Genomic DNA, 17758 nt, shown 5'->3' on the forward strand with positions numbered 1-17758 from the left:
GTCTTCGATGAAATCCGAGCGGAGGTGCTCCCTCCACATAGACCGTTCGACTGCCAAATCGACCTGGTTCCGGGGGCTAGCGTTCCCAGCGGCAGACTGTATGCGCTCACAGAACCCGAAAACGTACATCTACGGGGATATTTGGATAAGTTACTAGGGCTGGGGTTCATCAGGCCGTCGAAATCCCCTGCCGCATCGCCTCTCTTTTTCATTCCGAAAGCGAATGGCGAATTGAGGGCCTGCGTGGACTTTAGGGCCTTGAACGCGATAACCATAAAAAACCGGTACCCCCTGCCTCTCATAAGCGTTCTCCTGGAACAGGTAAAAAAGGCCCAAATATACACAAAGCTTGATCTCAAGGGGGCATACCATCTTGTGCGCATGAGGGACGGCGACGAATGGAAAACCACCTTTAAGACCAGGTTCAGGCTCTTTGAGTACCTCGTCATGCCGTTCGGACTATGCAATGCCCCTGCCGCCTTCCAATACTTCCTCAATGAGGTGTTCCGGGAGGTATTGGATATCTACGTGGTCGTTTACATAGACGACATACTCATCTACTCCAACTCAGAGGAAGAACACGTACAGCACATATCCGCGGTTCTCAAAAAACTGAGGGAAAACATGCTATACTGCAAACTCAGCAAATGTGACTTCCACGTCACATCAGTGGAATTCCTTGGGGTGATGCTGAGCCCCAACGGACAGGAGATGGCGGAACGCAAGATCAGAGCGGTGGAGGAGTGGCCGGTGCCCCAAGGAGTAAAGGAAGTCCAGAGCTTCATAGGCTTCGCCAACTTTTATAGGCGTTTTATTGAGGGGTTTTCTGGCTTGGTTGCCCCGATCACGCAACTACTAAGGAAGTCTCAGGAGTTCGTGTGGGGACCGGAAGCACAAAAAGCATTTGTGGCCCTCAAGAAGGCCTTCAGCACTGCCCCGGTGCTAGCTCACTCGAATCCGGAATTACCCTATGTGGTAGAAGCGGACGCCTCTGATGTGGCGCTGGGTGCCATTCTATCTCAGAGGAATGAGGTGTCGGGTTTGCTCCATCCTGTGGCGTACATGTCTCGTAAATTGAACGACGCGGAACGCAATTACCATATTGCGGAGAAGGAACTACTCGCAATAAAGGACGCATTTGCTGAGTGGAGGCATTTGTTAATGGGGGCCAGCCACGTGGTTACAGTGTATACGGACCACAGAAACCTCCAGTTTTTGACGGCGGCGCGGCATTTGTCTCCCCGTCAAATGAGGTGGATGATCTTTTTCTCCGGTTTCAATTTCCACATCACATACCGACCCGGTACGGAGAACAGGAAAGCGGACGCGCTTTCGAGGCAATCGAACGCCAGGGATCCGCAGCCGGTTGCCGAACATTCCATCATCCCTCCAGGAGTTGTGATAGGGGTGATTCAACCACAGACGTTCCTCAGGGGGGTCCAGAAGGGGACCCATACCTTCATGTGGCGGAGGTGGCTTCACAGTCACAAGGAGTGGCAAATGAAGGACGGGATTCCGGTGAAAGGACGATGTATGTTGTTACCCACGCCTAGGCTTCGAAAACAGGCCTTCACCTGGTGCCACGTGTCTCCCTGTGCCGGCCATCTGGGTGTCGAAAAGACGGTAGCGAGCCTAGGACGGCAGTTCTGGTGGCCTGCCATGAGAACAGACGTTCGGAATTGGTGTTCATCATGTACCGTTTGCGCATCCATGAAATCGGACCACAGAAGATCGCAAGGACTCCTCCAACCCCTTCCTACACCGACCAAACCCTGGGAAAACATATCCTTAGACTTCATTGTCGGGCTACCAAAGGATCAAGGAAAGACGGCCATACTGGTGGTGGTGGACTATCTCACGAAGATGGGGCACTTCCTCGCTTGCAAACAGGTACCTTCGGCAGGAGAGCTGGCGTCGTTGTTATTGAAGAATGTAGTGAGACTACATGGCCTACCCAACATGATCGTGTCGGACAGGGGGTCTCAGTTCACGTCGCACTTCTGGAAAACTTGGTGTTCGGCGTTACACGTCAAGTCTGCCATGTCCACGAGTTATCACCCGCAGACGGACGGCCAGACGGAGCGCCTGAACCAGTCGCTCAAACAATATCTACGTTGTTTTGTAGAGCAAGGGAAGGATGAGTGGGTGGACCTACTTTGGATCGCGGAAATAGCGTACAACAACGCCACACATTGTTCCACCAAGGCCTCCCCTTTTTATAGTAACTACGGCCATAATCCCCGGTTCTTGCTGTTTCTGCACCCGGTCAGGGAAGACAGATTGCCGACAACAGCCAAGAGGGTGGCCCGCATCAAGGAGGCCTTGATGAGTTCTCGAGTTGCCCTGGAGGGGGCTAAAGCCACGTATAAAGCCTTTTCTGATAGGAGGAGAAGGCCTGGACCGGTCTACAAACCTGGAGATTACGTCTGGGTCTCTACACGGCATATGAGATTCAAGAAAAGTAGCGTGTTCCATCCCCGCTTCATGGGCCCATATAGGATCCTTCGATGCATCAGCCCGGTGAACGTGAAAGTGTGCCTGCCCCAGACCCTGCGGATCCATCTCGTGTTCCACGTTTCCCTCTTGAAACCCGCGAACGCGGTGAGGCCTCGTACGCCGGTGTCGGTGACTGTGGATTCGGAGGTGGAATACGAGGTGGCCGGTATCTTGGATTCCAAGTGGCGCAGGGGCAAACTATGGTATCTGATGGCATGGAAGGTGTACGGACCCGAAGAGCAGTCATGGGAACCTGCGGCGGGGGTTCACGCTCCTCGTCTGGTATCGTCGTTCCATCGTCGATATCCTTCCTGTGCTGGTCCTGATGGGGGGTGCTGATGGGAGGGGAATGTACTGTCAGGAATCCCCTCCCGCACATGGATTCCCTCCCACGATGCCACTTCCGTGAACCTGGTGCGCTTGGAGGAGAGCGGACTACAACTCCCAGAATGCCCTCCGGCAACAATTGCCTTATGCAACTCAAGAGTTCTGGTTACATAACACCAAGGGTAACGCCTAGTTTTCATGTTATGCAACTCAAGAGTTCTGGTTGCATAACACCAAGGGTAACGCCTAGTTTTCATGTTATGCAACTGAAGAATTCTGGTTGCATAACACCAAGGATAACGCCTAGTTTTCATGTTATGCAACTCAAGAGTTCTGGTTACATAACACCAAGGGTAACGCCTAGTTTTCATGTTATGCAACTCAAGAGTCATGGTTATACAACGCTGAGAGTACTACTTAAGGAGAAGATCACTGGGACTCGGCGTCGGATATTCTGATCTTTGCAGGAGTACCTGGTTGAGGTACACGGACCCGTTGGTGAGTTGAGCGGCGGAAGGAACATTCTAAGGAGCGGAGGAGAGGTGCTGGCGTGTGCTTCCTGCCCGTGTCCTGTCCCGTTCTGAGAGCCGTATTCAACGTCATTGGGCACAAGTCCCGTTGGTAGAGCCGAAGCTCCCAACGGCCTGACAATTTGGAGAAAACGAGGTTGGTGCGAACCGAAGCTCCCAACCCTCGTTCCTTGGGTAAACACACGCTTAGAGCTAAGACGCTATCCAGGAGGTGTTTCCGCGTCTTAGCCATCGACACTCGTAGGAGAACTGGGATAGGTAGAGCGGCTGCTCCCATCCATTCTCTGCGCCACCTTGGGTATCATCACTTAAACCCGGATACAAGAGACGCACACTAGGAGGTGTTCCCAGCGTCTTTGTGTTGTGGCAGTACTCTGGGAGATACTGGTAGAGCGGCTGTTCCCAGGTGGTAGAGAGCCTGGCCGGGTGACTCCCACGTGCCCCCCCCGTAGATTCCACAACCTTGGAACTACCCTTCACAGCGGTCGAGTGGCTTTGTCGGCCACTGCTTAGCACTGTGCCCTCCGTTGGAGCATACCGGGCCCGGTGTGCATGCGGAGGACGGTTAGAAGAGCTGTGAATAGGTATCGTACTTTAACTGGTGATTCCAGTACCGGTATTCTTTGTTGTCTGTAGTTGTTTATCTTTTTTTTAAATCATCCTTAAACTTCCATTTCTCTGGTCTGTCGTCTGTTTGTCCCAACCCCGAGAAAGCCAGGACGTTACAGCAAGGTTCCCAACCGTAGAAAGAAGGGGGAGATAAAAATAGAACGAGTACTCTCAAGGCCCCTAAATATCTCACACAGGAAAGGGTTTCATTCCCAATCTGGCCACCAGAAGAACTACCCTGAAAAGAGTCAGCAGCCAAAAGCCATTAAGCGCTATGAGTGTTTTGAGTATGGGCACTACAAGGGAGATCCCAAGTGCCCAAAAAGAGCCCCACCTCCCTCTGGAGGAAAAGTCCCCAGGGTGGTGACTATAGAGCTGGGGTAGGAGTTTGTCCCAGTATCTGGGGGGAGTTCAGTGAGTTTACCCTAGTGTACCTGGATGACCATGAGATGGTTGCTAAAATCCATGTGCCATTAAATACTGCAAAGTATAGGCAATGGGTTACCATCAATGGGCAAGGTGTTGATGCTCTGAGGGCCATAGGTACCAGCTATGGTAAAGAATCCGCTGGTGTGCCCAGAGCGGGTGATACCCCATGCATTCCATAAGGTTGTGGTGGCTGAGGAGGTCACCATCCAGTGGCCCTTGTTCCATTTGATTAGGGGTGTCAGGTCTTCTGAAATTTGAAGTGACCCCTGCCATGCCTATGGACTATCTGTTAGGTAATGACCATGAGCAAACCACCTGGAAGGAAGAGGAGCTTAAGGTACATCTGAAAATGTTAGGGTTACTTGAGTGGATTTGTGCATCTACCAGGCCCGTGGATGCCGAGGGTAGGAGTTAATAAGGGCTGGAGCCTTGCAGAATTGCCCAGCTAGCTGCTAAGAAGGGTAAAGGCAGGGGGCTTCCCAGTTGAACTGGATGAGGCACCTGCAGTGGCTGCCCACTGAGGAGGACATGGTTTCTCTTGCTGACCTGCCAGAGCTTTCTGGATGGCATGTGGAAGGAGTGCAGTGCACCTGCCAAGGAGGAGGTGCACGAGGCAATAGGCTAAAGTCCAAGCAGCAGGTGATGTCTTCGGAAGTCATCACATTTACTGGGAGGACAACGTCTTTCACAGTGAGCCTACAGTTCCCATGCATGGGGCTACACAGGGCCTGGTAGTCCCCCAATACAACAGGGCCTTCCTACTAGAGCTGGTTCATAAAATCATGCCACAAGGTTCCCAGATGCCATCACTCTGAGGACTGCAACTGCGCCTACAGTTGCTAAGGCTCTAATAGGGATGTTTGCCTGAGTGGGTATCCCCAAGCAAGTAATGTCTGGCAGGGGCACCAACTTCATGTGTGCTTATATGCAGCCAATGTGGAAGGAGTGTGGGGTAACCTACAAGCTCTCCACCCCCTACAATCCACAAGCCAAAGTGCTTGTTGAAAGGTTCAACAAGACCCTGAAGGGCTTGATTAAAGGCCTGCTTAAGACCTTGAGTCATAGGCCGGACTTTATCTTACCATGCCTTTTTTTTGCTTATAGGGAGGTGCCACAGAAAGGAGTGGACTTCAGGCCTTTTGAGTGCTCTACAGCCACCCATTAAGAGGACCTCTAAATTTGGTGAAAAGGGGGGTGGCAGCAAGCTCCAAGGAAGATTCCCCAGGATGTAGTGAGCTACATGCTGGCCTTCAGAATTCTAATAGCTAAGTTGTGGAAACAAACCTCAGACAACTTAGAAGTGGTACAACCAAAATTCTACCACTGTGGAATTGCAACCTGGGAAGAAAGTGTAGGTTATGGAACGTGTGGAGCCCAGGGACCTCCAGGACTGCTTGAATGGGGCCTATGAGGTGGTTGAAAGCAAGGGTGAGGACACCTACCTGTTGGGCCTCAAGACCAATATACATCCCCACCAGGTGCTCCATGTCAACCACCTCAAACCCCACGTTGAGAGGTCTGAGGTCCCATGCTGTTGATGACAGATGGAAAAGAGGAAGGGAAGGGTGAACCTCTCCGTGACCTCTTATCCTACTAGGACAAAGATGGATCAGTGGGGGAGTAATTCTTTCCCTCGGTCTGACTCCTGAACAGAAGAGGGACTGCCAACAAATGTTGGGGCAGTACTCCTCTCTGTTGTCTCTGTTCCCTGGGACTACCAACCTGTGTACCATGAGGGGGAACAGAGGACAACCTTCCTGTCAAGAACAAATCTTACAGGCTGTTTGACATTAGGGAAGAGGTTTCCAAAATTCTGATGTTGAGGGTAATGTGTAAGGGTGGGCGTAGTTCGCGAAGTAGCAGTTCGCGAAGCTACGCAAAGTGAAGTTCGCACTACGCGAGCTACGCGTAGCACTTCGCGAACTGCGTAGTAACATGTTCGCACTGTGCAAGATGTTGTTTTCAATGATTGCACAGTGTGGACAAGCAACCGGCACTGTGCAATCATTGAAAATGGCATCTTGCACAGTGCGAGCTGTAGTTTTCTGCTGCTCGAGTTGATTTTTACTCGAGCTTCAGCTTTCTCAACGCGAACTGGTAGTTTCTCATCGCGAGCGGTCGCGAGCATACGCGACCACTCGCAATGAGAAACCTGACCTCCTCGCGTTGGGAATCTCGCCGGGAGGTTTATTTTCCATGCTCGCGATCGCCAACTTGCAGTTGCTGATCGCGAACAAGGAAAAAGTCTCGCCGGGATGTCATTTTGCTTGCTCGCGGTCGCCAACTTGACGTTGAGGACCGCGAGCAAGCAAAAAATGACCGCAGCACTACGCAACACTACGCTACGCGTGTTCGCACTGTGCTACGTGCAGTTCGCGTAGTGCGAAGTAGCGCGAACTTCGCAAACTACGCGAGCGTAGCGTAGTGCTTCGGCCAGGCCTAGTAATGTGCAGACTATAGGAGGCTCAAATCAGTCACCAAGACTGATGCTCATCCCGTTCCCCGGGCTGATGAGCTTATTAATGGTTAGGGGCTACCCAGTACTCAAGTACCTTTGATCTTACATCCGGGTAATGGCAGATCGCCTTAACATAAGGAGCAAAGGAAAGGTCAGCATTCTCCAGTCCAGAGGGCCTCAATCAGTTTAGGGTGGTGCCCTTTGGACTCAAGAATGCCCCTGCTACCTTCCAGAGACTGGTAAACCAGGTTCTTGCTGGAATGGAGGCCTTCAGTGCTGCCTATCTGGACAACATAGCTGTGTTTAGCAGCAGCTGGAAGGACCACCTGTTTTACCTCCAGGAGGTGCTTCAGGTCATGCAACACACAGGCCAGACTATCAAGGCCAGTAAGTGCCAGATAGGGTTGGGGTCAGTGGTGTACTTGAGTCACCAAGTGAGCCTGGGTAAGGTGCAGCCCCTCCAGGCCAAGATAGAGACTATTATGTCCCAGGAGCCCCCCAAAACCCATACTGAGGGAAGAGTATTCTTAGGCCTCACTGGGTATTATAGTTTGTTTGTCAGGAGATATGACACTATTGTTGCCCTCCCATATTTGAACTGATTTCTGAGAAGCAGCCCAGAAATGAGATTTGGACAGAGTCATACCAAAAAGCATGTGACTCCCTAAGTCAGGCCATGTGCACAGTCCCTGTGCTCAAGCCCCCTGACTTTTCCAGGGAATTTATTGTTCAGACAGATGCCTCAGAGCATGGTATAGGGGCAGTATTCCACAACCTAATGATGAGGGCCTAGACTAACCTTCAGCCGTCATCTCCATGAGGTTACTTTTCAGGGAACAAAGGTGGAGTGCTATTGAGAGACAAGCTTTTGCTGTGGTCTGGGCACTGAAGAATTTGAGACCATACCTGTTTGGGACTCACTTCCTGATTCAGACTGACCACAGGTCCACCAGGTGGCTCATGCCATGCAAATGAGGGGAGGGAATCCAAAACTTTTGAGGTGGGTGGTCCATTTCCATACAGGGTATGGACATCAGGGTGGAACACAGACTGGGGTGGACCACACCAATGCTGAAGGTCTATCCAGGTTTTTCCACCTTAGTTATGAGAACTCCCTAGAGGTTGGATAGCTCTCCCCACTTTCCGCTGGGGGCACGTGTTAGACCAGTCGTCCTTAGGGTGGTCTCCCCCCAACCTTTTTGCCTGCTTCCATCCTCTTTTTGCTGATTCCTTTTGTAGGTCTTAGGACTCTGAGCACTTTACCACTGCTGACCAGTGCTAAAGTGCATGTGCTTCTCTGCTAAACTTGGTTACATTTGTTATATCCACAATTGTGATATTTAATTTATCAATAAGTCTCTAGTGGAGACCAATACCCAGGGCCTGTAAATTAAATCCTATGAGCTGATGAAGGCCTAAGTGGGACTGGTATGCTCACTTCGCCACCCCAGTTCAGACCCAGCCGTATGCAAATCAATCTGGACCCTGTTTCTCATGGGAACAGTCCAGCCCAAACTGCTAAACCAGGTCTTACCTGGACCGGAAACAAGCGTCCTGGGACCGGTTTCAGGGTAACACCCTGTTGTAACGTTATTTACTTATTTATTGGTTACATCTCTGTATTCTAGAATGTGAGAGCTGCTTTGGCTCAAGGCTAAAACCTTGTGAGGGATTACAGAGATGAGCCAGAGGCGGTTGGATGGCTGAGCTGTTTAACCCTACAATCTTACAAATAAATATCCAAGCAGAACTACTTCCTTGCCTGTCATCATTCAAGGATTCTACCTTTTAACACACCCATCATCAGTCAGGCTAGCTTGAATCCAGTAGAACAGTCAGTAAGGGACCCATGTCTGGGCATACCCTGCCAACTGGATTCAAGCTAGCACAAACAGTGGGGAACAACCTTTACAACGCAACTTTTACAACGCACTACCATTACAACGCATTTTTTACAACGCATAATCCATTACAACGCATGACAGTACAACGCATGACACAACAACGCATTTTTAAAAACTACCTTTACAACGCATTCCATTACAACGCATACCATTACAACGCATAATATTACACTATACTATCCAACACTTACCCTACTGATGCACCCCCTGGAGTTAGAATAGTAATTTTTACCCCTATACTATCCAACACTTACCCTACTGATGCACCCCCTGGAGTTAGAATAGTAATTTTTACCCCTATACTATCCAACACTTACCCTACTGATGCACCCCCTGGAGTTAGAATAGTAATTTTTACCCCTACACTATCCAACACTTACCCTACTGTTGCACCCCCTGGAGTTAGAATAGTAATTTTTACCCCTATACTATCCAACACTTACCCTACTGTTGCACCCCCTGGAGTTAGAATAGTAATTTTTACCCCTATACTATCCAACACTTACCCTACTGATGCACCCCCTGGAGTTAGAATAGTAATTTTTACCCCTATACTATCCAACACTTACCCTACTGATGCACCCCCTGGAGTTAGAATAGTAATTTTTACCCCTATACTATCCAACACTTACCCTACTGATGCACCCCCTGGAGTTAGAATAGTAATTTTTACCCCTATACTATCCAACACTTACCCTACTGATGCACCCCCTGGAGTTAGAATAGTAATTTTTACCCCTACACTATCCAACACTTACCCTACTGTTGCACCCCCTGGAGTTAGAATAGTAATTTTTACCCCTACACTATCCAACACTTACCCTACTGTTGCACCCCCTGGAGTTAGAATAGTAATTTTTACCCCTATACTATCCAACACTTACCCTACTGTTGCACCCCCTGGAGTTAGAATAGTAATTTTTATCCCTACACTATCCAACACTTACCCTACTGTTGCACCCCCTGGAGTTAGAATAGTAATTTTTACCCCTATACTATCTAATACTTACCTTAAATGTAATTTAATATTATGCGTTGTAATGGTATGCGTTGTAAAGGTAGTATGCGTTGTAATGGTAATGCGTTGTAAAGGTATTTTTTAAAAATGCGTTGTAGTGTCCTGCGTTGTAATGTCATGCGTTGTAATGGATTATGCGTTGTAAAAAATGCGTTGTAAGTGCATGCGTTGTAAAAGTGTGCGTTGTAACGTCATACATCCCAAACAGTCAATAACGGTACACACACTCAAGAAGAAATACAAGACCAGTTTCTAAAAATAACACAGATTTTTATATGAATTTAGACACTAAGATCTTTAGAATATATTAATTACTTTCAGAGTTAATAGATTTTACAAGAAAACAGTAAAATACTTCAAAATAATTTTCGGGAGGTATGAGCCTTGCACACTGTAATGTTATCCTGTGGGAGGAAAACATACAGAACAAACAGATACTTGCAGTTGATGTTCGGGGATGCCATTTAGAGCTTAAGGTGCTAGGGGGCCAAGGTGCAAAGAACCACCAGCATTTTTTGTTTACCTGCCCTGGTGTGTCTGGCCACATGGGTGCTGGACAGATTGGTAGCTCCTAGCGCTACACCTTTGAAAGAAATGGGCACCTGAAAACAAAGAGTGCAATGTGGGACTTGGGGATAAATTCGGCTGGACCCAGAGGGTGGTCTCAGGTTGTGGGGACCTCTGGACCAAGGGGACACAGCCAGTAGTCCTGAATCCAGGCTGTGGAGTGCGGATGCAGAGGGTCTTGTCTGGCTGATCACTGGAGGTCAAGGCTCCCACGGTTATTGGTCAATCTGCAGAGTGGGAGAGAACAAGATAGCAGGGCCACTCTCATTGCGGGTCTCATCTGTCCTGAAGTCCCTTGTTGTGCAGGTAGGCTTCCAAGGTGGCGGAATCCGGCCTGGACACTTAACAAGCCTTGGATTGTGTAGATGCTCAGATAACCAGGGTATTGATGCTGGGGAGCTTCTGGTCGGTTTATCATCTTGAAACTCGGATGAGACGGGGATGATCTCCGAAAGCCAGGAATACTTCCTCCTGATGTGCTGCTCCCTCAGTGGGTCCGATGACCAGCAACACAGTGGACCAACCAGATGCGGTCGGTTCTGGCAGAGGCAGGGGGATGGCTCCTTGTCCCCAAGGGAGATGCTAAATGGTTGGTGTAGTGCCTGGCAGTCCTCTAAGTGTTTGGGGAGGATGCACAGCTTAACCCCTTCCATGCTCATGACGGAACGGTTCCGTCATGAGCATCGGTTGAGCTGTGCTCATGACGGAACCGTTCCGTCATGGCCCCGCCCGCGCTCGAAGCCTTCAGCACCGCGGGGGAATCCGCGCAGCGCTGAAGGGGTTAAAGACGAGTCAGGCCATTTCGATTGTCAAGGTACAAGCAGCAAGGCAGAGTTTGGTGCAAGTTTGTTGCAGTTCCTTAGTTCTCAAGGTGTCTGCTCTTCTTTGTCCTTCTTCTGTTCCCAGGTAGTTGCATCTGTCAGTCTGGTGTCTGCAGGTCCCCTAAATGCTAAATTTAGGGGCATTTAGAGGACAAGGTAGTAGCCAATGGACAATCTACCCCTTGGGTAAGTAACCCCCCTATGGGACAACTTCTCATGAGGAGTAGGCATGAACTTGACTCCGAATTCTCTATTTTCACCCAAAGCAAGTTGGTGAAACCCTTCTCTGGCTATCTACTTCAGGTATTCCTCCTTAGGGATATGGCTAGCCTGTAAGTGGAACACGCTTCCTGACTAACAGATTTCCCTCCTGCTCTGGTGTTAAATGGACAACAGGGCAGGGAGTGGCATTCCCCAGGTTTGGGGAAGCCAGAGTCGCATATCAAAGGTGGCAGAGCCTTTGAAGCTTCTGGTGTTGATATGCTAAATCGCTAGCCATCCTTCTGGAGGAGGTGTGAACACCTTCTGCCAGAGCAGGCATTGTGTCCAACCTGTGAGAGCATGGGCTCTCCCATGCAGAGGATAAGAAACTCATCTGTGCTGACAGGCTGGACGATACCAGTCAGCAAACACACCAAGTGACTTGTAGGATTACAGGGGCATATCTAAGGTGCCCTCTGGGTGCATGTCATAATAAATCTAATAACAGAATCAGTACAGATTTATTTAGACAAGGTGTTTTATACCAAACATGATTAGTTTCAGTGAAGCCATCACGGAGCTGGGTAACTCGTCGTCATGGCCAGTGCTAAGTACATGTCTTTAAGCTGGCTTTCTGGTCAAATATTATACCCTGCCTTAGGGCTCTAAGGCCTGCTGTAGGGATGACTTAGATATAGTCCATGCAGTGTACATGGGCATTGCACACAGTGAGTTTGCAATGTCATATTTTCAAAATGGCTTACACAAATTCACTCAGCCTGCCCTGGCAGTCTGTATGCAATTTAAATGTGGGTGAATTTAGATGGTTCAATATGTGCAGCAGCCCTTGAGGACCCTCTTTAGTACCCATGCCCTAGGTGCCAGGGTTACCTTTTACAAGGAATATACAAGGGTGCTAAAGACCTTGCAAATCATATTACAATTACATATTTGTGCCTTTTTAGTGAATGACTGCTGGCACTGGGGCATCGTTAGCAGGGACCTGATGAACCTCCAGTCCACAACATCAGTACCAGTGAGCAAAAAGTGGGGGTGACCATGTCAAAAAGATGCACTTTATTACACAGTGCACTTCAAAGACCTTTCTTTGAAGTTACCCCCACTTCCGAGGCACAAATGGGTATAAGTATTGGGTCTCTGGCCCCACCAAATCAGACACTTCTAGACCTGTAAAGAACCTTTGTCGGAAGAACTATTGTGCTACTACAAGGACTGACACTCTGCTGGATGGCTGATCTGGAATATCTGATGTGCTGCCTGCTGCTCTCTGACCCTGCTGAAGGAGAATTGATCTGTTCCTTGCAACCAAAGTGATCTCCAAGTGCTTGTTGGCTAGCCTCCTACTTCTCTGGACTCAGGGCTATCAAAGTCTATACACCTGCTCCTGTGCCTTGTTTACTGGAAGTGGACCCAGATACTTGCACCAGAGAAATGAACGCCTCTCCAGTCTTCTTAGAGCATAACTTGCATATCTACCCTGTTGCGGGAATAGGATCAGCATACCACATTTGGCACTAGTGCATCACATCCACAACCCAACGCATCAGAACCACGTTTCGCCCCTGCTGCAGTGTGGAGAGATCGACCCATCCCCTTGACTGCATGGAGAAACCCGACACAATGCATCGGAACCACTTCATCTTCAGAACTGATACATCACCACCACTGCGGGATTGATTTCAAGGTGTTGCTCGACTGTGCCCTGCATCTAGCTGTTGTGACCAGGATGAAGGTACTCTGTTCCCCAGGCCTGTGTGGCTCCTGTATCTGCGCTCCATTGTGGTCAGCCTGAACTGTTGACTATGCCCTGGCTCAAGTGATCAGATAACCCCCAGTGGCATTTATTGCTTCTAAGAACTACCACACTTTTTAACCGTTAAAAATGTATATCTTGACTTGTACTTATTGGATTTTAATCGCTCTTTTCTTAATTTCTTTAAAAAAAATCTATTTTTCTAAACTTCTTTTTTGATTCTTTTTTGTGGCATTTTCGTTGTTACTGTGTGTTTTTTGTTGCACTAATACTTTACACCTTGCCTCTTTTAATTAGCCTGACTGCTCTGTGCCAAGTTACCAGAGGGTGAGCACAGGTTATTTTTTAGTGTGTACCTGACTTACCCTGACCAAGATTGTGGTTCCTGTTTGGGCAGGGTGCAGCATAAATCTGCCAACCAGAAATCCTTATGTATTGGATTATGGCGAAAGACAGTGCAGCAAGGCACCTTGCTGCCCTGCCCACACCAAAGTGAAAGAGCAGGAATGCACCAAATTTAACCAATAAGGTGCATTCCTGTCCTTTCTCCCTGCGCTGTGGGATTGTGTGCAGGAAGGGGCATCTTCCTTCTCAAAAACAATCCCATGAGGCGTTTTCCTCTTTGTATGTGTGCTGGTTTACATGATTTTGTAAATCTGGGGCATCGTCAAATTCCATGGGCTGTGCTTCCCAATCTCTGACCTGTATTATGCTCATTAACCTATGTGTATCACACACAGATGTTAATTTCAAGCAAATAACACTTGAAAATATAGATCATAATGATGTCACAATCTGACAGTATAGCTCAGTGAGCTGAACAATTGCTGCTGACAAAATGCAGCAAGGCAGAGGTCACGAATTAGAATCCTAGGAAAGCAGTCTCTGAATTCCTTTCTTCTGTAGGGAGATACATAAAATACCATATTTCAAGTAATGAAAGCATCTATTATTGACAGTGCTTAGAAAAGGCAGATGTATGGTAGGTATCACTACATAAAATTCCCATTAATACTTAATATTTAATAGGCCCTGAATTCCTACTTTGAGGGGGCCTTCGGTTCCACATAGTTATTGGTTTCTAAGAACTTGCTTTGCTCTTTTAGGCATCTTTCTTTCTAAATGTCTAAGACCTTGTGTCCTCATTCCAGGAGGAGTTTCTGTCTATAGACTTTCACTTTAATTATTAATGCCCTGTTTTCACATTTCAGATCTAAAGGAACTTGAGCTCTACGGCGACGGATGGCATAAGACACGCTTAAAGGTGGACACTTCCAGAAACATACAAATCAAGTACCAAGTACATGGGCTTCCATTTATATATCTAACTTTCTATAAATGTGTGGGTGACAAGACTCTCCCTGAACTGGTTGATCATATTGGAGGGAATAAACATACTGTCCTCACTCTTACACTTGGTGCACATTTCAGATCATTCCCTCTGCACATTTTCATCGTCCGAGCAATCAGCATCCGTAAAACCATACAGCAACTACTTCAAAGAAGCCCAGAGACAAAAATTGTCCTCAAAACTGAGAATACTTCTTTTGAACCAGTTAATTTTGAACCTATGAATGACTTCAATGGCTACATTCAGCACCAAATCTTGAACATCCTTCTGCAGGATCTGAACATTGGCATTGTGGATGCATGGGACATGACTGTAGCCGCTGCAATAAATAATATGCATCCTCCGCCAATTGTCATCCAAAATGAAGTCAACTACTTCCTTACATACATCTGCTGAAACACAGACAGAAGACCGGGAGCTACACGTTGACAGTCTGCTGAGACCACTTTGTAAATGACATAAACACAAGGATGAAATACTAACACACCAGGAAAACCACAAGATCAAAAACATTGGTTCATTGGACAAATTATTTGTTATTATTATACATTTTTGGGCAAAGACTTTTGATTCATTAGAGTATCAACATATCACTGTACTACGGCTAAGGATTCTGCAGCAGAGTTCTATAGCGATTTCCCTTTTGGACCTAGTTTGGTTCTCCCTTGCTTTCATGTTTTAGAAGTTATTAAACTGTCTCTGCTTTGTAGGGTTATTTATTATACATTTGCTTTTGCAACCATATTCTAGGAATATGCTGTGTATGTTACTTGTTATTTAGTAGTTCTTCTTGGGATCTAGTCTGCATATTTAGTACGCGCTTAGACAGAATACGTGATATGAGAATGTACTGTTTTCATTGTTCATTCAGCATCAAGCTTCTAATATCGAGACACATCAACATCTCAGGGCTGCATTTTATAAAATGGTTGTTTTTATTATATAAAACAGGAATTGTGCCCTTGAGGGGCAGAGAGGAGCATTCAAGTGGTGGAGACTAGCCTGGGACAATCATTTAGTTCAAACATGCAGCTCTGTGCAAACTGACTTCCCTCTCGCCAAGAGGGATTGTCAACCTACAGCAGGCTGATGGACTAACTATAGCATAGAGGTATAGGTGCTCTCAGGGGTCATGTAGAGAGCATTCTCACTGACACCATGGTCACAGAGAAGGGTTGGATATAGATAAGGGGATAGTTCCACAATGGTTGACACATCTATTCTTTTTATTATGTTCATAATTCTGGTTATATTATTCTGTATCATTTGCCTAATTATCACACCACATATGCTTCATCCAAGACTATTATAATATTCAATAAATGTATTGTAAACTCTCTTTGTGTCTTTCTTGTGTCCACCATGGGCATGCATGAGTAAACAGCGAAAGGAGTAAGGCCTGTTTCCCTGATTCCTTGGGGACTCTGAGTGCCAATTTTCGAGGTTCCTGAAATCACTTGTTACTCTGGAAAGGTTAGGAGGACAGGTGAGACACTGTGAGCTAGTCATGAAAAGGAGGACAGGATCTTATGGTGTAGATGGACTCAGTCCCTACATTCAGACTTCCAGTCTTCCTAATACACAGTCCTACTTTTCATAGTAGGATCCATATAACATGTCGCCACCAACGTGTGTAGATGAAGTACTTATTTAACGGGTCTCATGAGTAGTACTTGTGCGTGGCCTAGGTACGCTATTCACCTCTAACAGAGACATCCATGGTGTTAGGGATTAATCCTTCACAACATTTTAGGAAGCACCTAATGTTGTCTGATGGTTGTTCAAGCTTGAACCTTTAAAAAGATCCCCCACTTTAGTATTTTCGCACGGTGATCTCTGTTATTTGACAAAACAAATGTCACAGGCAATAAATATTCCTGATGGTTGCAGACAACCTGTTAGCTGACTTTTATTAGTACCTAGACTTGGCATGACGTGTGGAGGCGTAACCTTTGTGCTTAACACACACGATGAATATACCTCTGAATTTTATTATACATGGGTCAACTTTCAGGCTGTTGATGCTAACAAACAGGACTTTCATACATACACTAATGCAGCCAGGTTAGCTGTGTACTGACCATATCATCAGTGAGAACAACCACAATATTTTAGGAACATCAAAATTGGTTCCGAGATGCCCTCTCACACGTTTTTGCTAATGTACGCTAGGGGCCGCTCAGTAATGAAAGACCCATATGGCTGGCTTTGGCTGGCTGTACACCTTTTAACCTATAGTTAATTTAAATGATATGCAAAAGTTGTACAATGTAATTCTCACCATATATAGAAGTTTTTACAGTCTGTGGGGCATATCTATAAGAAAATGGTGCAGAGTGGTGCAACAAGCAATTTTGCTGCACCGAGCTGTGCCATATTTACAATATACAATCCATTCCTGTACTGGCATCAAATTGCGCTCTGCTGACCGAGTTTGCCAAATTTGACAACTCAGCGCTCTACAGAGACCGTGGAGTTACCGATAAACTCTGAACTCCACAACAGAGCGGACTTTTTTGCAAGCTCGTCATTTCGAGCGAGCTGAGACCACGACAAGGCAGTGGTTGAGCAATCTGCCTGTGAGGGACTTACTTGTCGCAAAAATAGAGGGTTCTTGGCCCCCAACTACCCTCAGCAGCCACGGGGTCTTTATTCCCCAACCAGTAGTGTTCCAGCAGGTCCCTGTGCAGAGTGATTGAGAAAGGCGGCAGACGCTTCCACCATGTGTCAGCAATCCAGATGTGGGGGACTTACTTATCACAACTGTAGGAAGGTGGAATCTGACTACATGGTTGCCCCCACTTTTTAACTGGTGTTTTGCTGGTTTTCGACTTAGTCTGGCTGTGATCCTGCTATTCAGGACCCCAGCCTATCTGCTTTCTCCCTAAAATGTATTACATGTACTTTAGGTACACACCAGATTGGATTCTGGGGTACCCTTATAAGTCCCTAGTATATGGTATACTATGTACCCAGGGCATAGGTACCCCAAAGGCCTATCAGGGGCTGCAGCATGTATAATGCCACCTGTTGAACTTGGCCCTTCTGGCAGGTTCACCCCTGAACTTTTTCTTTTTATTGTGACCATTTTTGGCTTCTGCGCACTTTACCACTGTGTCCCAGGGTAAAGTGCGTGCGTGTAGTGAGGTTGGCCTGCCCTCCCATAGGAATGCATGGGGGAATGGATGTGTCCCTGGTAGTTCCTGATGCATGGGGAGTGCAGGTGCAAGTTTGGTATGCGCGGACTCGTGTGATGAAATGCTGCGCGATGAT

The 17758-nt window shown here is 47.4% G+C and overlaps 1 protein-coding gene across 1 annotated transcript in view; it reads left to right on the plus strand.

The window, feature by feature from the left end:
- The window catches only part of LOC146813607 (NXPE family member 1-like), a 334010-nt gene extending 318117 nt beyond the window's left edge, over positions 1–15893 (plus strand). Inside the window, exon 6 of the mRNA XM_085620358.1 lies at positions 14346–15893. Within this exon, the coding sequence (XP_085476484.1) occupies positions 14346–14881 (536 nt within the window). The 3' untranslated portion in view covers positions 14882–15893. The remainder of the gene's footprint in view (positions 1–14345) is intronic.
- The last annotated feature ends 1865 nt before the right edge of the window (positions 15894–17758 follow it).

Source organism: Triturus cristatus, chromosome 7 (assembly GCF_964204655.1).
Source record: "Triturus cristatus chromosome 7, aTriCri1.1, whole genome shotgun sequence".
Lineage (NCBI taxonomy): Eukaryota > Metazoa > Chordata > Amphibia > Caudata > Salamandridae > Triturus > Triturus cristatus.